Here is a 23313-nt window from a genome sequence, read left to right on the forward strand (position 1 = left end):
GCCAGTGTCATTGTTACAACCACACTCGAACTACCTGTGGTAGGGATGCTCACGAGGACGATTGTCTGCCTCCTCCCTGTTAAATGAGCTGCATTGGTAACCATGCCACCTCCTGCTGTGATTATTCCGTGTATCTCAATGCGTGGGCTGCCCAGGAGATCCAGGTGAAGGAAAAAGTGCTTTACCTGGTCGCTCCCAAGTTGTTGGTTAGTCGGAAACCCTACATTCTACCATATGGCACCTATTATACTGTTCTTGCTGCATCTAGCTCCATGAAGGACAGTCTTCTCATGGTGTTATTTACACTAGGCAGGTTGATGGTTTGACAGAGGCAGAAATCCAAATGTACCTCTTTGAACATTGCAGTCCATTGGGTGATGAAAAAAGTAGATGCCTCGTTAGTGCGACCTCAAATTTAGCACTGCGGTTGTGAAATAAACCAGCGTCGTGGTAGTGTTTCAGTCTCCTTGTAAGTGGTCAACTGCCCCTTACGTATTGAGTATGATATATCTTTGCCTCATGCAGGTCACAGTAAGTACTATCGATAGTTGAGTGTCCACTGCACCAAGTAGTTAGTGTTGAGACTCCAAATAAGAAAGTTGTTGACTGCTAAACAAGCAGGTCGGATTTCAGCAGGACAGCTGACCATGTTTACAATTGTTCAACAGCTGTGTATGTCACCAAACACTTTGGGCCTGACCTCCAGCAAGTACATAAATGGCAATTACTGGGTGATTTGCTGATGTGTTTAAGTGTTCATGTGTGTACCGATGTTCACATTCAGATGTTCCAGCACCTTTCTCTTGCAGACAAGAACTTTCACCTTCATATGTACAACCACGTCTGGGCAGAGGACACATTTCCGAGATGCTGGCGTGAAGCCACTGTCATACCCATACCTAAGCACCTCCCCTCCATCTATTATCCCATTTATCTCACCAGCTGCGTTTGCAAGATGATGGAACATATGATTCATGCTCGGCTGGTATGGTATGAGTCTCGCAATTTACTAACCAATGCACAGTGTGGATTTCGTTCATGCTATTCTGCGGTTGACCATCTCATCACTTTGTCCACCCATATCATGAATGATTTTCTGCGAAAATCCGACTCACTTGGGGCTTATGAGGCCGCATGCCCAATTTCCTTTAGGAATTTTTAAAAGACTGAATTTTCAAGGTACATGTGGGTTCTATCTTGTCGGACACCTTTATCCAGGAAAACAGTGTGCCTCGGGGTTCTGTCCTGAGTGTTGTCCATGTTGTCGTTATTAACCCAGTAATGGCCTTTCTCCTGCCAGGCATCTCCAGGTCCCTTTTTGTTGACTACTTTGCCATCTATTGCAGTTCTTCACGGACTTGTCTCATTGAGCGACGTCTTCAGCGATGTCTCGATTGTCTTTACTGATGGAGCATTGATAATGGCATTCATTTTTCCACTGACAAAACCATTTATATATATTTCTGGTGGTGCAATTGGTTTCTTCCACCATCTTTACATCTTGGCCCTGTTGTTCTTCCATTTGTTGAAACTCCAAAATTCTTGGGGCTCATGCTTGATAGGAAACTTTCTTGGTGCTCCCATGTGTGTTACCTGGCAGCCCACTATTTGCAGTCCCTTAATGTTCTACATATCTTTAACAGTTCTTTCTGGAGAGCAGATCGAACAACCCTCCTCCATTTGTACCAGTCCCTTGTCCATTCGAAACTAACTAAATTGAGATATACTATGCACCATCGTGGCATCCGTTTGGCCTCTGGCACCTTTTACTCGAGCCCGGTTGAACGTCTATATGCAGAAGCTGCTGAATTACCGCTGCCCTACTGCCGTGACTTTATCTTTAGCATATATGCATGCCATTTGTCTGTCATGCATGGCCATCCATCCGATGGCTCCTTCTTCAATGATTCCTTTGATTGCCAGTATGGAGGCGTGTCCTCTTCCCTGTTACCTCCTGGTGTTCACTTTCGGCTCTTACTCCGGCAGCTTAACTTCATGATACCTGCCACTTTTCCAATGGTTGTGAACCCTTCACCACCTATGCTTCGTGCAGTGGCCTGTGTTCACCTTGGCCTTCATTGCTTCTGAAGAACACTTCTCCTGCGTCGCTCTATCATCGCCTTCAGTTTCATGACCTTCGCATGTAACTTTGTGATATTACCTTTGTGTGCACTGATGGCTCTAGGACTGACCGTGCTGTGGCGTGTGCCTTAGTCATTGGCACCAACATTTTTTGCTATCTGCTTCCAGAACACTGCTCAGCATTTACAGCAGAGCTCTTCAATCTTTATCACGCCACACAGTACATTCAGCGACAGAGCCTTTTCAATTGTGTCACCTGCTCAGACTCTCCTAGGTCCTTTCACAGCCTGTGTGTGCTGTCCACCGCCCATTCCTTAGTGCAATGAGCCCATGAAAGCTGTCACTTGCTCACTCTTGATGGAGCCACTGTGCTGCCTTTGTGGGTTCCTGATCACATTGGTCTACCAGGAAACTAGGCTGCTGATGCAGCTGCCAAGGCTGCAGTCCTCATGCCTCAGCCAGCTAGTTCTTACATTCCCTCCTGTGATCTCTGTGTTACCATCTGTCAGCAGGTGGTGACACTTTGGAATCACCATTGGTCCTCCCTTCATGGGAACAATCTCCAGGTTATCAAGCCTCTCCCAGTAGCTTGGATGATCTCCTCTCAGCCCTCTTGCTGCGAGGAGATATTTTTAACCAGGTTGCATATTGGGCATTGTCTTTTTAGCCATTGCCATTCGTTAAGTGGTGCTCCCCCACCAGTTTGTGCACATTGCGGTCAACTTTTGACAATCTGCCATTTCCTGATGGAATGCCCTTCTTTTAACCACTTACGTTCTCATTTATGTTTGCCATCTGAGTTGTTGGCTGTTTTAGTGAATGACATGCAGGCTGTCGACTACGTTTGACTTTTTATCTGTCATAGCAATATGGCGAAGGCCATTTAATTTTTAGTTCAGGGCCTCCATTTCTCTGTGGTGTATTTTAGAAACCATTCTCCATTTCCCTGTTTTCAGCTGTTTTCTCTTCCACCGTTGTATTGACATGTAGTCATTTTTAACTCCTCTCTTTGTCTTTGTGTTCTACAGTTTTGACATCGGTGCATATGACCCTAGTTGTTTCTGCACCCAAAAACAAAACAAAAAACTCAATGTTTGCATTGGTATGTGCTGTAGATGCGCACCAGCTCTGGGATCGTCTTACACCGAGTCTCTACCTGTAAGAAACCTTTTGTGCCACTCGAAAACACATCATCTTGACAGCGCCTCACCTGCATATGCTTGCTTAATCATTTTCCACATTTCACTAGGATTTTTCCCAAACTCAAACTAGAATTTAATGTTCACTGCTCACAGTCAGTATCCATTGTGTCACTGTAGCTAATGCAGCAAGAAGACAAACAGTGTTTTGCTAAGCACAACTCTGCCATCTAGTGAGTTTACAAAGAAACGTGGCCAAGGTCACTTAAAGGACACATACATTCCAGGTAACATAAAAACATCATTTGTTCTTTTTTAGCATTGCAGCCTCAGGAAAAAGAAACCTCTCCTGAAATTTTTACAAGAAAGGGAGTAGCTTTACTTTTAATCAGCAGTACTGGTATTTTACTTCTTTAAGGTAAGGGCTGGCCAGCTATTGTCACATCATTTCACATATTTGTTTCTCTTTTCCTTTCTCGAGTGAATTTGCCTTTTGATAGAATTAAAAGTAAGATAATGTTTATAACAAAGAGAAAGAGTCTGATAATATCTGATTACAATATTAGTTGTGGACACCATTAGCACGAGTATTTAGGGATAATTAGAAATTAGTATTAGGGAATGTGAATGGAAGACTCAGATTTGTTGGAAGGGCTTTGGGAAAATGCAATGCGTCTCCAAAGGAAACTGCACACAAGACACTATTGGAAACAATTTGGAGTTTTGTTCTAGTGTTTGGTGCCCTTGATAAGTAAGCATGACAGTGGTGGATAGTGATATGTCTGGAAAATTGGGAACTCTTGGGGAAATTGAATTTAATGAACAAATCAGAGTGATTCAGGAAGACTCAGAAGAATTCTGAGAAACTTTAGGGAAAACTTTCTTTCATTGATGGAAAGAAATGTACAGGTCCAATTTGTTGCAAATCACTCTGAGATTCTGCTTCAGAAACAGTTAGTTGTGAAGTTGTGTGAGGAAGGTTATTGAATTGTTGCGTTTCTTGCTTGATCGTGCCTACCAGTGGTGTGCTCGCTGACCCATTACTGTTCAGTATTGTCCTTGGTTTCCCATCGTCAAGATTTGTTTCTCTTTGTACAATTGTGTTTGCAATGGAGTGTAAATATGCATGAGAATTTGTCACATAGATGTGAATTCATCATTTGCAGAAAAGCAGTAGATCCAGATTTCAACACAATTGTTTTGTAGGTCAGCAATGAATTTTCAAGCTTCAGTTCCTTTTTGCTAAAAGTTAAATTCAAAGTAGTATTTTGCCCTGAAGTTCTCGCAGGCTTGTGTTTCATGTTAACAATGGTCAAAGTGTGAAGAGCATCTAATTGGAAACTATGTGTCATTGCTATTAAAGTCTATTAATATTACATTCCGGTGACAGCAATTCAAAGTGTGTTCCTGTGATAATCTCTCATGTACTTTAGGCTATCGCACAATGAAGCGACATGGTAAGAAATGCTGATAGGTGATGGTAACAGAGGAATTGCCAGGCTATAGCTTACCGAATTTATGTTAAAACTGTAAATTTGTCACTCAAAGACAAATGAAATAGGACAGAACTCGATACTATTGGTACTATGTACCATCCACCATCTACTGTACAGTAGCATGCTGAGGACATATGCAAATTAAGGTCAAGTGTAACCTAAAATTTAAAGTCTTCAACTTTAACTGGTGGTGTCCAAAATCTCCCTTCTTTTTGTATCAAAGCATTTGTATGGGGGGGGGGGGGGGGGGGGGGGAGTGTATGTAAGCCGAATAGTAGCAAAGCTTGTTCCTCATTAGACAGAGAAGAGCAGAAGGAAAACTCAGTGTATGTATGCAAGGAACTTCTTGCTAACAAGCTAACAATTAACGAAACTTTCATGCACAGGATCACTAAAGGAGGTGACTGTTAACCCTAGGACACCTAAGGAGGGGGTTCGTTGAACCCACAATTTTTTTATCCCCCTTAGGCTTCCGTGCTATAGAAAATTTCCCTTAGTAGGATTTCGTATTTCTCATCTCTACAACAATGCAAGTTAGTTTCTTGTTGGTTGGTATTCTTGATATTCACAACAATCGGTTTGCTTTCAGAGGAAGTGATTGTTGAAGTCAGTCAGCTTTTATTTATCTTATAAACGTGCAGTGAGTTAGTGCAGTTCCCTACTGTTCACACCCAGACTTATAAATGACTAAAAGAATACGTGACTCGTCTTTAGAAAGAGTTCTGAATGAAATTTTAGATGAAGATTCTGACTTGGGGAGTGAAAGCGAATATGAGGATGGTGTTATGGAGTACGATTCAGATCTGGAAAGTGATGTGAATGTTAGAGAAGATGAAGATAGCGCAGTTTCAGGCAGTGACCATCAGGATGTTATTGTGACCAAGTCTGGAAGAAGATACGTAACCACACAGCCTAGAATTCCTCAGAGGTCTGTTGCTAATATAGTAATAGAGCAGGCAGGAGTAACTCCAGCTGGTGTTTGCCACTCACCTGGAGAAACCTTGAAGTTACTTCTTACGCCTGACATCATGGATGTTATAGTAAAACATTCAAATGAAGAGGCAGTTAAGCGAAATGTTACTTTGACTAATGAGAGAGAATTATATGCCTTTATAGGAATCCTGATACTTATGGGGGCAAATAAGGACAATTTGGTCAGTGTACTCGATCTTTGGTCAGACCTAATGGGTGGGCCAGTTTACAAGGGTATTATGGCAAGAGAATGTTTCAAGGAACTTATTGCAATCATAAAGTTTGATGACAAAAGTACCCACCAGCTAAGAAGGGAAGCAGACAAGTTCACAGCAATCCGTGATGTGAATGATAGGTTTCCACTACTGAATAAACCAGGGGTCCACCTCACCATTGCTTGTTTAGAGGGCACTGCCCCTTCAAAGTATTTATGAAGGATAAACTGGGCAAGTATGGCATCCTTATACGCATGATGTCCGATGCAGTTGACAGATTCATCTGTAATATGGAACCCTATGCAGGTAATGTTCAGAATTTGTCGAAATAAGTACGGGGTTCAGCAGCTGTCGTCAAACATCTGGTAGCACCTGTGAAAAACACTGGTCGAAATATTACTACAGACCGATACTACACATAGGTGGATTTGGTGGAAGAGTTATACCAAGACTACAAAGTTACTACAGTAGGAACTCTCCAGTCAAACAGGAAGCATATTCCAGACATAATGAAGAAAACACGGCAAATCGAGAGCTATATTCATCAATGTTCTTGTTCACAGACCCATCAACAGGTAGGCCTCCAGTAACTTTGGTGTCCTACATAGCAAAAATGAAACCAAGGAAAAACTTACTGATGTTGTCAACAATGCACCAAGATAAAGGCACTGTTGGAGGAGAGAAGAATAAAACCTTGATAAAAGCATTTTATAATTCCACTAAAGGTGGAATTGATACCATTGATCAAATGGCGCGTATGTACACCTGCAAGAGGGGAACAAAGAGAAGGCCTCTATCTGTATTTTACTCTCTCATCGACATTTGTGCTATCCATGCAACCACCATATTCATCCAGCAACATCCAAGATGGAATGAAAAGAAACACAACAAACGGAAACTTTATCTTCTGCAAGTGGGATGGAACTAGTGATATTGCAGGTAGATGAAAGAAGTGCCAATGCAAGATGGTTATCTAACCAAATTGTTCAATCATTGGAGACTGTTCTACAAAAGAAAATCAAAGAAGTGGCAACAGAAGCACGTCAGCCTCCTGCAGGGAAAGGACGGTGCCATATTTGTGTAAGAGAAGCTAAAACAAAGAAGCAGAAGTATAACAATCTAAGTAAACCAAAACAGTATTGTGGAGTGTCATAAACATGTGTGTAACACATATTCAGAAAAAATTGTGAAGTGAGTCTCTTGTCTTGAAGCTGAGGGTTCAGAGTAGTCTATTGTATATGAACACATCTGTATTTTGTATTGTAATGTGTCAATTTTTTATTCACTCAATCCAATATTTATAACAATTAACAACATTTATAAACCGATGCCTTAGTTAAAATACATAACCAATTTTGAAAGTTGTAATATTTCGTCAGTAAACTTATTTAATACCTGTGGGCTCGCCGAACCCACCCCTTAGGCATCCAAGTTAGAAAAAAAGGCTTGGGCGTCCTAGGGTTAAGTTTATGCATGCAACATTAAGACAAGGGGAAAAAATCGTTCTAGGGCTGGCAAAAGATGTAAAAGGCCTCAATTCAGTTTCATTGAGTCTTTGTGGCAAATCTTCTCCACTAGGAGCTTGCCTAGAATGGTGATGCAGGTGTCCTGAGTCTGGTTCCCTACACTCACTCCCTCAGTATGGGAATACTTTGGCTTTGACATTGACATTGTAGTCCCTTATCATCTTGTAGTGCAATTTTTTTTTATTATTATTATCTGTAACTCTTTATAGACATTTTGCATTTCCTCCTCTGAATGTAAGCATGTGGGCCGATAAACGAATTCTGTGATTTATCTTGCTATTCTGTCAATATCTGTAATACTGTAATTAATTCCATTATTTAGAATAAAGGCCCGTTTGATTGTCTTTAAATGAAATACAATGGAAGTATTTGCATTTCTAAGGTTCAAGTTCTTATTTGTTTACATAAAATTCATATAGAAAGCTACAGTCACAGTGGCAGGTGGGCATGCCCCATATCCTAAAGCCCTTGCTTTTAGATCCCTTAGTCCACTAGTTCCTGATATTCTTTTACATGGGTTGTATTACAGACCATCCAGATCTTGCATGGGCGTAACAATTCTATCACTGCCAATATGTGAACAGTGGTAACCCATACCATCTTCACAATAATCTCAGCCCATGTCTGACTGCTTCTAAGTCTCAGATCCTAAGACCAACATAATCACTTCATAGTGTCATGATGAATCAGTAGGGCCCTCAGGTCACTAGTGTTGTATAACAGGCAATCTATCTATGCATGACCTGTAAAACTTTCTAGTCTAGAGGGCTGTAGTCACTGAACATTTGCATTGGGCATTGGTATCTACTTTGCTTGCTCCCCTACATCTGACATCAAGCAGTGTTCAAAATATTTAAGTTCAAGTTATATTTCACTATTATTTTTGTTCTTGAATGATTTTAGTTGTGTGAGCAGCACTTATTATGGAACCTTTCCATTTCAGAACACTTTATCAAAAAATTATTTTATGAAGCATAGACGACTGTTGTGGGTCTACATTCTCTGCAACCAAGAAAAGTTAGCAGAAGTTTTATCACATGTTAATGAACATTTGCCAGATGTTTGAAAGTAATTTCCTGTAAGGAGGGTGAGTCTTCCTGGCCGCAAGTAACTAGTAAAATGTTTCAGTGCTGTGTGTTGATAGTGTAAAATATGTCAACCGTGATTAGGTGTCCAAGAAACATTTTTGTGTTTCAGTAATATAATTAAATCAATTTAATTGTCATTGTAGAAGTAACATTCTACATAAAAAAAAATTACTCAAAGAAACGCAATAAATTGTAAGATGCTTTTATTCATGATGATTTATAAGAGTGTGGAAGTATTTTCTATAGAGCAAAGTTGCTCTTGTAGAATTTACAATATATGCTCATCACCTTAAGTGTATGTTAATGTAATGGTGCCCCGATTTGAATATTTTGTAAAAAATGCTTTGTATGTTCTCACAGAATTTACTATTTTAGAGTAAATCAAATAATAAACATTTTATTTTTATGATTCATACTTCACTTATAATAAATTTTCCCTATCCCAGGTACGAAGAGTACAATAAGTAAAATCTCACATATACTATAAAATGAGATTGAAAATATGTGTTGTGGTTCCCTTCAACTTACCTTTCTTCCTCTTGATAGAAGAAAAAATTCATTCTTTCACACCTTATGATATTTTTATTTTCGTAAAAAATATTTTTATTTACAAATGATTTATATTTTCAAGATGATGTGTTGATTTCATTCAAACATTTAGGAAACATTTCTTCCTTTGTAAAGAAAACATACAAGATGTTTCCTGAACAACCCAAGCACTGTACAGTCGGGCACCATTTTGCAATTCAGAGTGGAGTGCCAGTAGCTCTTCCTCACAGAGCTGTGTACAGACGCAGACCAAAAATTTCATGAAGTAATGATAGTGCATCAGCTTACTAATTGAGATAATAACCTGTTGGCTTCTGTCTTGAGTTCAAACAAATGTTGGCCGAAGGACCTAAGACAGAAGTCGACAGGCGATATGTCGACAAGTGGCCACAAAAGCCTCAACACTTCTGTAATTCGGATACTGTTGCGTGATACCAGTCCTGGAACTGGTTATTGCAGTTGTGTATGGTGGATAGGTTCATCCTGTAACTCTCTTTTTTTTTCTGATGTATCATGACTGTATTTATTGGGTATATGAACTTGCAGAATAATAAATATTGTTCTAAAATTCCTTATTAGTTACATAAAGTGTCTGTGTGATGTAGAGTGTGGTGTGCAGTTAATGCAAAATGCATTACTGGACAGATCTTTTTCCACCAAACCGTAACCTCTGGTAAGTGTGTGAATAATATACTGCATCCCCCCAGAGTAATAACGAGTAACCCACTGTCAGTGCTCCTATAACATTATCAAAAGGTATTAGTGATAGAAACTACTGACCCATCAGTCTGAAGTGCTAAATGGCACAATGATATTTTCATACTTCTATCCAAGGCCGCTCTCAATCTGTATAGTTCAGGATCACTGCACTACTGGAATTATTTTGGGTTCTCAAGTGAAACACACTTCTTATAAAATGTTTACACTGCTCAGTGACAAGTAGTGCACTGTCTTCCCAGTGTTGTATTAAGTGTCATTGTTCAATGTGAACAAATTAATATACATTGCTTCTTGCACATGACAGAAATACTGCAGTACTTTCTCGCACATTTGTTGTGCCTCTGACAGTTATAGTCATTTATATATCACATCATTCATAATTTCACCATCTCCTTCATTTCTGATTGTGATGTGGATAGGATTGTTGAAATCAATAGGAAAATTCTCTTTGGCTTTGGTTCCTGCTGACATACTAGCATCTGCGGTACCTGCAAAACATAAAAACATTGTAAAGATATTTTTTTTTCCCTGTGGGACATACTTGCACAACACAATACAAGTAAAATATATAACATATATGGAAGGCTTGCATGAAATTGTTTAATAACTATGGGAATAATGCACATGTACCTGTAAGTTCAGGTACTGTTTGGACACTGAAAAATTGAAAAATAATTTTATCTATTTAAAAAAAAAAGAGACGACAACATTGGAACTCTTGTTAAGAATGACAGCAAACATATTAGCATTGAAACAGAAAAAGATGGATGGTAAATTGCAGATGAAAAGGATGGTAAAACTAGATGTCATAGAGGAACAGTAGTGAAGCAAGGGTAATAATGTGAGGAAAAAAGAAAACTGTTTTTAGAGACATCTGTAAACATTTGTATTGATTAAAAGATTATAAAGATTCAGGTGCATTGCCTTCATTCTTCGTGTAAGTTGCTGTTGAATTTTTTCTATATAGTAATGCACAAAAAGTGCCACAAATACACATACAATTCTGATACTATCATATGCCAGTGAATTAAAGCTCTCATGCGACACTGGTCAAGTTTGTTTTCAGGGTTCTGTAAAAGTCCTCAACAACAAGGGTATGTTGCCTGTTAGGAGTGAATAATGATGCATATTAGTGCTATCATATTAACTGGGTTCCTTGGTGTGGTTCTTTGGTTCACTGCTTTATTTCCAGATGTATTAATCCTTAATCACCTTGTGAGTACTCCTCGCCCGACTACAGTCATGCGGTCCCATGGACCGCATTCAAGAGGTGGGAAAAATATGTAAAAACCACCATCTAGCACTACTTTTTGCATTTAGTACTACACATTTATTCTTTAATCACACATAAATAGTAATAAATGTACAAAATATTATTGTGATGCTGTGGGAAAGACGTATTCATATTGTACTCGAAATTCTCATTGAAATTTACAGTGATGGACACAAATTGAAATATTTAAGTGTAGTTCCTTACTTGAAACTTGATTGTTGCAGGTTAATGTTGAACAGGTAATGTTAAAATTAGTGAATATTCTTGACAATAAAATACACAGAAAAGATCTGCATTACTGAAAGTAGCCACGTTTCGTGTCACTTGCGGCACACGTTACTTGAGCATTCCAAAGAAATTGGGACCTTACAGTTGCAATAAAAGTGGCTTGTGTTCCTCTTCTTTTTTGGTGGACATATGTGACATGTCTTCTTTCCATCCCAAGGTAGTTTGTCCTCATTTTCCAAGTCTTCGTGGAGATGTACCTCAGCTCCTAGAACTCGACTGATAGAAAATCTCAATTCTCATAGGAAGTGTTTTTTCATTATTCTTTCGTGTAATGAAGGTTCGATCAGTTCTTTTGCCAGAGCTTCCATGAAGTTCATCCTGACTGATGAACAATATATGCATTGATAACATCCGTATCAAGAATACTGAAAAACACAGCCATGAGCTAGTGTTGTGTACAGTGGCTTGAACAACATTTAGCACTCTTTTCATCTGCAGTATGAACACCATCCTTTGCATTATTATAGTGGGCTATAATTACAGGTTTTTCACTTTCTACATCTTCATTGGCGATATAAGAATTACTGCTCTTCCTTTCTTAGGCACATAGTAAATCAGCAGGATGTGTTTGGTAAATGCACACAGTGTTGTTCCAACTTCACGTCCATAGGAAGGCAAGAAAGATCCTGGAATTCCCTTTCAGTTCACTCGCATTGTTTCCACTATGGTCAAACCATTTTTCGCAGCATATCTGCAGGTTCAGTTGTCAAATACCAGTTAGCAATGGTAGTGTTTCGGTTACTGTGTGCAATTGGCTTGCCCATTCTGAAGAGAGCCTGAGTGGGAATGGCGTATTTCTTTTCTGGGGAAAGCCCTGCTCCGTCAGTATCTTTTCCACAGTAGAGATGGGTGTTGAAGACATAATTACTCCTGGAATCGGCGAGTCATTGAAGCTTCAGGCCATACTTTGTCGGTTTGGATGGAGTAATGGCACAATATATTTTGAACTCACAGCTTCCTCTAAAGCTGATTGGCATTTCATCATCTGTAGCATTAGCCCTAAGAGTATAGGATCGCTGTGAAGTTTCTTTGAATTTATGTAAAATGTTTGTTGTAGCAGCTACTGGGTCAGAAACCTCAGGTAACTCCTTATCATCAGGGTTGTCAAATCTCAGGCGGTTGAGAATTACTGCAAATCTTGCTGGTGACATATATTGACATATATTGAAAATATCATGGCCAATCCCATCAGTGCAGAAGTGAGGCCATATATCTTTGTTATTCGATTTGAATACAGCAGTATAGATTAGAAGGCCGATAAAACTCTTCATCATTTCACACATTGTACAAGATCTGACTTCTGTTCTTTCCATGATTATTTCACCCCCCCCCCCCCCCCCCCCCAAAAAAAGCACTTTTTTTTCTTTTTTGAAAATATAGCTCCAAGTGGTGAGTGGTTCAACCTGTGATTGGCTTCTGAGGTTGTGTCTAGTATGTTCCTCACCTTCTTCATTTTCTGGTCCTCCTTCAGCCTTTTCCTCGCCATTTTCACTGGATCTCAAATCGTGAATCACCATCCTCCACGTCAGAAAAATCGAAGCCAGATATGTTGCTCCTCACTTCATTGATAATTCGTGAAAACTTTTCTTCAAAATATGGATCATCTGTTCTCACGTACAATGGAACAAGATTACCTGGTATAAATCCAGAGTTATTGTCATCAACAGACATGGGGAAGGAAAAAAGAAAAAGAACAAGAAAAATATTCCGTCTGTCACTGACTAACACTTAACACAGTCATGTGGTCCCTATATGTGGAGACGCCATTTCAACAAAATGAAAGCAAATGGAACACTTCCTACAATGACTACTGTGACAACAAGCAGTAGACAGAATATGGAAGGTAGTGAGCAGCCAGCCCACCTCTCAAAGATCAATAGCATTCCAAGAAACAGGGATGTGAAAAACAGTGTAGTCCCTGGGACCATACGACTGTCGTGAAGGGTTAAGAAGAAATTTCGCACTTGTCAGCTCTCCTAACAGCATTTGAAAATACATATATCATTTATTTGTGAATATTTAGAATAAAACTGCTACATGTTTACTGTAAATGCATTAGACTGATGTCATCTGTTAATTTACTTTGGAATACTTCTTGTATTGTACAGTGAATTAGTTGTTTGATATCAATATTGCCGTGTTTCATGTCAACGTTTCACCAAGATATGTTTCATCCCTCCTTCCATGTGCATAGCAGCAGAACATCAGGAAAGCACTTGAAACCTGATTATTTTTTGTATTGTAACACATGGCCAGTGGTCATGGGAGGAAGAAAACTAATAGTAATTAATTGCCGCATTAACAAAAATTACTTGCTTCCCTCACATGTTTGTATAATCGTCTTTTGACTTTAGTTTCTTTTTTCCTTTCCTCACACATTCTTTTTCAGAGCTTGCTTCCTCTCCATTTTATTTACGTTCTGAATTGCCCTTCTATGTTGTCAGTGTCTTTTTGTTCGGGTATCTTCTTTTTCTGCTTTGTATCTACAGTTGTTTTCTCACTTAATTTTCGCTCTCATTTTTCAAACTGGCAGCCTACTGCCATTGCTCTTGAATTTGAATCTTGATTTGTAGTCCACTACTCTTCTGATTTCACTTCTATGCTGTTCTAAACTATGAGAGGTTTGGGTAACGATATAATGATGGGAGTGAAGGTATGAACATACCAAAAAATTAGAATGAGAATTCAACAGTCACGTAAACAAGAATGAGCTTTAGGACAGTGTCGTCTTTCTGGGGTATTTCAAACACACACACACACACACACACACACACACACACACTTACACTTAAACAAAGCTAATGTGAGGGTAGGCCTATGTGAAATCAGAAAGTGATTTTAGAATTGTAACTTCTGATAACCACCTGGTGCAAGATGCTAGCAAGGTCAATTTACAGTCTAACGTTGCACAAGATCTTATGCAAAAATTAACCCAAAGTCAACAATCCGCCACAAAGTGTATGAGTAATCCTCCAGTGAACATAATTTCTCAAGCACCAATGTATGTGCAGGACAAAAACGAAAGAAATTCCAGAATGATACATAGCAAGAAAATCTCGAGAAAAATGAAAGTACTAACATTAAGTGGCAGTCGTGGAAGATACTGTGCTCAAATACTGCAAGACAAACGAGGACCATCATACCAGGTAAAAAGCATAGTAAAACCTCGCACTCCACTTAAAGAGGGGGTAAAAAAACGCAGAAAATTTGACAAGAAGCTTCAGTATACGTGATACCTTGATTGTAATGGGGGTTTCTAATGCACAGGCAAACCTCTTGATCTAATGATGAAATATGTGGTAGAACCATTGGAACCAATACTCGCCCTAATCACAAAATGAATATCATTATCCATCCTATACCCAGGAGATATGATGCTCATAATTTAAATAGTAAAATTAATACTGCAAAACTCCACCTGATACAAGCACTGAATTTAGCAAAACATGTATGTATAAAAATTGCTGTGGACTTTGAAATAGAGAGACTAGCCAGAAACCACTTATCCACCTAAACAAATGTGGCAAGGTTATCTGCAATAGACTGGCCTTCTTGCAACTATGGGAGACAATAAGAAACCAAAAGTCAGAAACCATAAACAGATGCTTATAAGCAATTGGATCAAGACAAACAAGATGGGAAATAAAAAGAGTAATAGTGGCCATTCTGTGCAAACTACACTAGACAAATGGGTCACGGAGTTACAGATACGAAACACAAACCCTCTGACCCCTCAAAAAGGTCAGGAACCTGAAAGGATCAATAATGTGATGTTTAACATTATCGAGGAGACAGCCCTCCAAAACGCCAATGTGATGCCTCAGCAGTGTGATGTGCATGTGGATAGTTTTCAGAACCACTTGGAAGATGAGTCGGCTGCCAAGGATGACCAACAGAACCAGCACAACTGCTTGGAAGTCAACATATCTGGAATACAGCACAATTTAAACTAAAGGTCAGTGTCACAGTAAATATGACTTCAAGCCCCCTGGGTAAACCCCACTCAGACCTGAAAATCTGTAATCACAATGTCCAATCCTTGAGCAACAAAACTGATGACTTAAGCATTTTGCTGACCAGTTAACTCAGTGATATCTCAGTAATATGCCTAGCGGAGCTCTGGCTCGGCACTGATGTAGTTAAGTTAATCTCACTACCAGATTTCAAATTGTGCGAACACTACTCCAGATCAAATGATGGACATGGTGGGGTTGCCATCTTCATAAAACAACACATTGAATATAGCCCACTTCCTACCCTAAAGGGAATAGGAACAGACAAGACCTTTGAATGTGCAGCCATAAAGCTTACAGATCTAAGTCTAATTGTAGCTACAATTTACTGTCCCCTCTCTAGTAGTATTAATGATTTTCTGTTACAAATGGACTTGTTTCTGTCCAAAATAAGTCAGTGGAAACAGGATGGGATTATATGTGGTGACTTTAATATAGACTTTCTCACCCACAACAGAAACAGGGAGACATTGATTAACATTGCAAAAACTTATAATCTGCATGACCTTGTAAATGAGCCCACTAGAATAACACCAACATCCAAGACAGCTCTAGATCAAATTTTTGCAAATAGAAATAAACTTAACCCAACACTAGAAGTATACACTGCAGGATTCAGTGACCACTGAGCTGTCATTCTAAAGGTCGATGTTAGCAAAGATACCTCAAACACAGTTCCACCTAAAACTTAACGAAGGTTTTTCACTTGAGATAACTTGAACAAGCTAAATGCCCTCCTCAATAAAGAAAAGTGGACAGAGATGTACGCAGCCAATGACGTCAACATGAAATTCAACATATTTCTTGACAAAATGAACTCTTTCAACAATTTCTTTACAAGCAAAGCTGAAAAACTGGTCAAAAATAATCCTAACACAAACTACCGACCAGCAAACCAAAAATATCACACAGGTGCAGAGTCAATTTTCATTACCAAAGTCACTGAAAATGATGTTGCAAAAGCCCTCAGAGAGTTAAAAAAATTCATATTCAGCTGGAATTGATGGTATCCCAGCAGCTGTAGTCAAATTGTGTACACACAATTGCTGAACCATTAACTCACCTTTGTGACTGTTCTTTCCAGGCAGGTACTTTCCCTGAAGCTCTGAAACTTTCTAAAGTAATTCCTGTGTTCAAAAAAGGTGATAATAAAGATATGAATAACTACAGGCCTATCTCAATCTCATCCTGCTTTTCTAAAGTTTTTGAAAAAATAATGTACAAAAACTGATGGACTTCATTTGGGGGGGGAATTGCTAAGTTTAGAACAACATGGGTTCAGAAACAACCAATCTACTGAAAATGCAGTATATGATTGCATAAATAATCTGTTAGATCTAAGCAACCCATATCAGGCATATTTCTGGATCTGTCAAGGGCTTTTGACACTGTTGACCACAAAATATTGCTGGAAAAAATGGAACACTATGGTATCAGAGGAATTGCAAACAACTGGATTGCTTCATGCCTAACCAGTCGGATGCAGAGAGTCAGCATGAAATACACAGATAGACAAACCAACTCAATAACCGAAATCCTATCAAGTAATAAAACTGTAAAGCAAGGTGTACCATAGGCTCAGTATTGGGACCTCTACTTTTCCTCCTGTATATTAATGACTTGAGCCAGAATGTAGATGCACACAAAACAATAACATTTGCTGATGACACAACTGTACTACTCAAAGGGGAGAATACAGAGGCTGTGCAAAAAACTGTGAACTTGACCACTGAACAACTCAGCAACTGGGCTAAAATCAACAGATTAACTGTCAACACCAAAAAGACAGCTTCCATGAATTTTCACAACACAAAATGCAAATTCTCTCAGCCACTTGTCACTGTAAATAACCAGCCAATAGATACTGACACTGTTTTCAAATTCCTTAGTCTGGGATTCAACATAACCTGAAATGGAATACACATACAGGATAGGTAAATGCCAGAATTAGTACTGGCTGTTATGCATTGAGTGTTCTGAAATCATGTGCCAGCCTGAAAACATTAACCAGCACATACTGTGCTTACACACAAGCCCACCTAAAATATGGTGTGATATTCTGGGGAAATTCTCCAACTGCCCTGAGCACATTCAAAATACAGAAGAGAGCAATGAGGATTATTACTGGGAGCAAACCAAGAGACTCCTGCAAACCCATCTTCAGAAAGTTGGAAATCCTTACTCTGCCTTGCCAATACATTCTCAAGACTCTAAAATTTTTCAGAAACCACATAGTGCCAACTGACTCTAAGAGTCGTAAAAAATAATGAATTACGTAAACACACTAGGAAAAACTCAAATCTGCATGTTTTATGTACAAAGAGTCAACTGTGTAAAAAAGGAGCTTTCCACATGGGCCTCCAACTGTTCAACAATTTTTCCACTAGTATTAAGTCCATTGAAAAAAATATAAAATTTAGCGAAGCCATGAAGTCATATTTGTTGTGTCACTGTTTTTACTCTATAAATGAATACTTAGAACAGTAATCTTGCTGTTTGTGTTAAATTCAAAACATTGAGCAATTGGAGTGAAGTAAACTTAACCAATCTTTACAATATAATCATTAGGATACTATATGTTAATATATTTTAACAGTGTTAACTGGTATTTTCTGGCATCTGCGACACACTGTGTTCCATCAGATCACATGGAATAAATAAATAAATAAACCTTATTAAGCTCACCAGAGAAATTCAGTGTTGATATAATTTGCTTCAGTGTAGCATGATCTAGAATACTTTTTACTTTAAATGAATTTTGTGTTGAAGAACGTTTTGACCGACTCAGCAGTGGCAGTGTGTATTCAAATTCTGGTAAAGGAATGTCATCAGGCCCAAAATCCTGAAAATAAATTCACATTTCAATCAGTGTAAACTATTACCTCATGAAAACATAACATGCATTTAGAATTTAAAAAATCAATACATCAATTTAAAATGATTATCATAGTTCTATGCATGTGCACAGTGAAGATTACTAACTTAAGAAATATTTTCTATTTGTGTGATGCTTAAACAAAAATAGTTTACTGATTACAACTATAGCTTAAATATAAGCTCATCTTAAGACCACTGTGAACTAATAACACAAAGTATTACTACAGACACTAACATCAAAAAATGTAACACTGTCAGTCTTTTTTTAGTTGAGACTCCTCAAGAGGAAAGAATGTAAAATTAAGTGAAGGATTTTGTTACTTGCAATTACTTAGCTAGGATGTTCCATAGCAGATAGCAGGGTATGTGAAAAGGCAACAGATGATTGGACAGAAACCATTTGGGAATGGAGTATGCAAATGGTTGGAAGTCACTTGGATGTAAAAAGGTAAATAGAATCACATGTATTTAGTAGGTTTTTCCAGAGATAGTTAAATCCACCAGAAATGAGTAATCAAACAATGGAAAATCCAGGATGGAATGTAACAATATTATGAAAATGAAAGTTGCCACTTACCATATAGTGGAGATGCTGAGTCGCAGGTAGGCACAACAAAAAGACTGTCACAATAAAAGCTTTTGGCCAACAAGGCCTTTGTCAGAATAAAACACACACACGACACGCAAATGCGAACACAATGTGTGTGTGTCTCCATAAATATGTATTCGACAAAGGCCTTGTTGGCCTAAAGCCTATATTGTGACAGTCTTTTTGTTGTGCGTATCTGCAACTCAGAAAGGAGTGAGTAGTACAAGATGAAAAGTTTGCACTACAAATTGCCTCAAATGCACCTCCAATTGCCCTTGAAACTGTGTGTACCTAACTCCAGCCTTTTCTGAATTTGTAACTACATAAATAGGATGATGCCTTTATAAGAAATGGAATATGATTCTACCTCCTGCCACATCTCAAAATCTGAAAATAAATGAAGTGGACAAGTATAACACACAGTTAAAAGAAAATGAACCGTAACAGTAACAAAAAAACCGGAATGGGAAAATGAATCTCTAGTTATAGGCGATTCCTTGCTCAAAAATGTGGTAGTGCCCTATTCCACCATAGGCATTCGGCTAGGAATTACGGCGCACCATGTGAACAAACAGTTCAACAACATATTACTTTCAGCAGACTATCGTAGCAAGAATTACAAAGGAATCTTAATATACGTAGGCAGGCATTCTATTAGAAGCAGCATTGAAGAGGACATTGTTAGTGAAACAAAAAACTTTATAATATTTGCAAGTAGTCTGTGCTGAACATCTAGAATGGTAATGAGTGGCATTGTCTACAGAAGATCCATCAGGATCAGTATACATGTGTATTATTAACCGTGATGTAAACAAAAACTATTGCAACTTTAAAAGCTGTGTTTATGAATCTGAATAAGTTCTTACACAATAAATAATTGGGTGAAGACAGTTTATGTTTAAACAGGTTAGGATCCAAGATGCTTACTAAAGTGTTCGCTGACATGTGTATAATTCTAAATAGGGGAAACTTATACAGAAGGGTGGGGCATGATACAGTGTTTAGCAATGGAAACAGTTAGATTAAAAAGCCCCCCAGTAAAAAGTATGCTCAAAACCATAAATAGGAAAGGAAGTATCTACATTATGGACTGGAATATTGATGATCTAAGTGCTGACTTTTCAAACAAAAGTTGTAAAGTTGATGAATTAAAAGTTTTTTTTTCTGAATGTAAAAGTATCAAAGGATTTTTTTCCCCATTGACTTACAGATGATGATATTAAAATTGTTAATAAAAATTGAATGTTTCGAAATAGCTAACAGCTTTCATTGTGTTGAGGCTTCATTCTGATTTAAAAAATGAAATAAGAAATGATTTTAATTATCTGAATAAAGAGCATATTTTTGAAAACCACTATGTTGAGGTAAGGGGCATAAATGTCATAGTAGTTTCTATTTACAAGATACCAGAGAATGCAACAATTGAAACTTTTCTGGTCAAAATTCAGTGCCTGCTCAAAAATCTCATTAAAGAAAGAGGAAAAAAGATTGTAATAGTAGCTGATTTCAATGTTAACATTATAGTGGGTAGCAATGATATGTCCTAATTAGTTGACAGGATAAAAAAAAACTTTGGCGTCAAAGTAAACTTCCCAGAAAGCTCAAGTGTAAATGTACAGCCGATAACCTGTATTGATAATGCTTCAAGATGTTTATATAAATTTTGCTTAGATTTAGGAATCACTAACCACTCTACATTATTCACAAAACTCAAAGGAGTTTAACATAGAAATTTCATGCAGCAATGTCATACAAAAAGGACCACCATGGAAAAAAAAAAATCAGATAGATTTAGTAATCAGTTGAGAGAGATTGAACAGACTTTTGACAGCTATATCTCAAATAGTAATAACTGTGAAAAATTTTTAAGTAGCGTTCTTGAAATATTCAATGAAACCTTTCCACTTAGAATTATGTGCAACATATTGAATATTACATGTAAATGGATTCCGAAAGTATAAAAATTTCTTGTGCCAGAGAAAGGCAACTCTGTAGCGAACTGGGATGTAACTGAAATAGGTATTTTATTGAGTATGTCAGATGTTATTAAACTATATTTAGAACAGTTATGGAGGCAGCCAAACAAATGGCAAACATTAAGTTCATTCTACAACATAAAACTGAGAAGAAAGTGTTTTGGTCTGTTGTCAAATGATTGTTAGTCATTATTGTTAGTAGTAATGAAATAGCTAGGATCAAACTAGATTATAAATTTATTGCAAACCCAGTTCAAGTATCTGTGTGCTTAAATGGATTTTTCCATAAATATACGAAAGATAGATGGAGCAGAGTATCAGAGTAAAGTTAATCCCATCTGGGTATCACCAAAAAGCTGAGTATTTCAGATTCTAAAAAAGTTTCAATAAAAAACCATGAAACATGTTATACTATCATTAAAAGACAAAAACTCTGCTGAGTGGGAACAGTTACCAACTAAAGTGATCATAACAGCACCTCCCTTAACTCAAATAAGTAACTAATCTGTTTGACCGGGCTACTTGAAGTATGCAGAAGTTAGACCTCTGTTCAAGAAAGGATTAAACTGTCGTTCTATTTGGCCAGTTCCATCGAAAGTGTTGGAGAAAGTACCTGCAATCCACAATCAAAATTTTATTGTAAAAAGTGAAAAGTGACGTTATTCTAAGTAACTACAATGAATTCCATCAAGGGGGGGGGGGGGTAACTGTGGATGCAATAAATAACCCCCCCCCCCCCCCCCCACACACACACACACACACACATACACGACTATTACCAATGGCAACTTTGGTTAGAATTTCGGTCGAAGGTGCCAATGGTAGCAGTCGTGTAGTCGTGTGGAAGAGGTGTGTGTGTGTGTGTGTGTGTGTGTGTGTGTGTGTGTGTGTGTGTGTGTGTGTGTTTTCTTTGCTGAAGAAGGCTTTGGCAAAAGGTAATCTTTCCATTGTGCCTGCCTCCAGCTCAATGGGTTATCTGTACAGTGAGTAGCAATATGTCCATTTCCAGATGTTACGACCTGGAGTTTCCGTTGTTTGATTTTATCTACAGATTAGATGCAGTGACTTAAATTATACCTGCAGTATAGAAAAAGGGTAACTGTCCTGTTAAGTCAGTAAATTATTATTCTAAATGGAGTACAGTCTCACAAAGTGTGCCTCAAGTGCCATTTTAGGACCAATCCTATTCTTATTCTACGTAAATATATATTCCCCGTCAGTTCTGTTTGTAGTTCAGTTTTAATTGAAACTGCTGAGGGGGAAAAAAAAAAAAAAATTCGAATGCTACTGTGCCTTCGCTTGACCTTGGAAAACTTAAATAGGTGGAAACTGAATATAGAAAGAACCCATATGATATAATTCAAAACCAAACATCCAAATTGAATGTAGCTTAAAATAAAGCAGAAAAATCAATGTATGGAAGAAGTTGTAGTAATGAAATTCCTTGGACTAAATGTGAACAAGAATTTAAGCTGGAATATGTAATTTGACTTAGTATCAAATAAATTTAGTAATTTTGTATTTGCAGTTCAAATACTAGCAAGGGCTACTGATGTGAGTACACAAACAACAGCGTATCAGTTATTTTGAATGTGTCATTAGGTATGGTACAGTATCTACACAACGGTGGAAAAACTGGTAGAAGCAGACCTTGGAGAAGATCAATTTGGATTCCGGAGAAATGTAGGAACACACAAGGCAATAGTGACCTACAACTTATACTAGAAGATAGGTTAAGGAAAGACAAACCTACATTTGTAGACTTAGAGAAAGCTTTTGACAATGTTGACTGGAATACTCTCTTTCAAATTCTGAAGGTAACCAGGGGTAAAATACAGCAGGGAGCAAAAGGCTCTGTACAATTTTTACAGAAACCTGACAGCAGTTATAAGAGTCGAGTGGCAGGAAAGGGAAACAATGGTTGAGAAGGTAGTGAGGCAGGGTTGTAGCCTATCCCGATGTTATTCGATCTATACAATGAACAAGCAGTAAAGGAAACAAAAGAAAAATTTGGAATAGAAATTAAAGTTCAGGGAGAAGAAATAAAAACTTTGAGGTTTGCAGATGACATTGTAATTCCGTTAGAGACAGCAGAGGACTTGGAAGAGTAGTTGAACGGAATGGACAGTGGTTTGAAAGGAGGATATAAGATGAACTTCAACAAAGCAAAACAAGTATATTAGAATGTAGTCGAATTAAAACAGGTGATGCTGAGGGAATCAGATTAGAAACGAGACACTTAAAGTAATAGCTGAGTTTTGCCTTTTGGGTAGCAAAATAACTTATGTTGGCCGAAGTAGAGAGGGTATAAAATATAGAATGGAATTGGCAAGAAAAGCATTTCTAAAGAAAAGAAATTTGTTAACATCGATTATAGATTTTAAGTGTTAGGAAGCCTTTTCTGAAGGTGTTTGTCTGGAGTGTAGCCACGTGTGGAAGTGAACAATGGACAATAAACAATTTTGATAAAAAGAAAAGAAACTTTTGAAATGTTATGCTACAGAAGAATG

At 38.0% G+C, this 23313-nt stretch overlaps 2 protein-coding genes across 5 annotated transcripts in view; one reads left to right on the plus strand and one right to left on the minus strand.

The window, feature by feature from the left end:
* LOC126473422 (uncharacterized) overlaps positions 1-8870 on the plus strand; it is a 120199-nt gene extending 111329 nt beyond the window's left edge. For all 4 annotated transcript variants that reach the window (XM_050100454.1, XM_050100455.1, XM_050100457.1 and 1 more), the window contains one exon: positions 8374-8870. In XM_050100454.1, the coding sequence (XP_049956411.1) occupies positions 8374-8496 (123 nt within the window). In that variant the 3' untranslated portion in view covers positions 8497-8870. The remainder of the gene's footprint in view (positions 1-8373) is intronic.
* A 224-nt stretch (positions 8871-9094) lies between these two features.
* LOC126474975 (A disintegrin and metalloproteinase with thrombospondin motifs adt-1-like) overlaps positions 9095-23313 on the minus strand; it is a 151848-nt gene continuing 137629 nt past the window's right edge. Inside the window, exons 15-16 of the mRNA XM_050102498.1 lie at positions 18047-18203; positions 9095-10275 (exon numbers count right to left, since the gene is read on the minus strand). Of these exons, the coding sequence (XP_049958455.1) occupies positions 10142-10275; positions 18047-18203 (291 nt within the window). The 3' untranslated portion in view covers positions 9095-10141. The remainder of the gene's footprint in view (positions 10276-18046; positions 18204-23313) is intronic.

The sequence above is a fragment of the Schistocerca serialis genome, chromosome 4 (genome assembly GCF_023864345.2).
Source record: "Schistocerca serialis cubense isolate TAMUIC-IGC-003099 chromosome 4, iqSchSeri2.2, whole genome shotgun sequence".
Classification (NCBI taxonomy): domain Eukaryota; kingdom Metazoa; phylum Arthropoda; class Insecta; order Orthoptera; family Acrididae; genus Schistocerca; species Schistocerca serialis.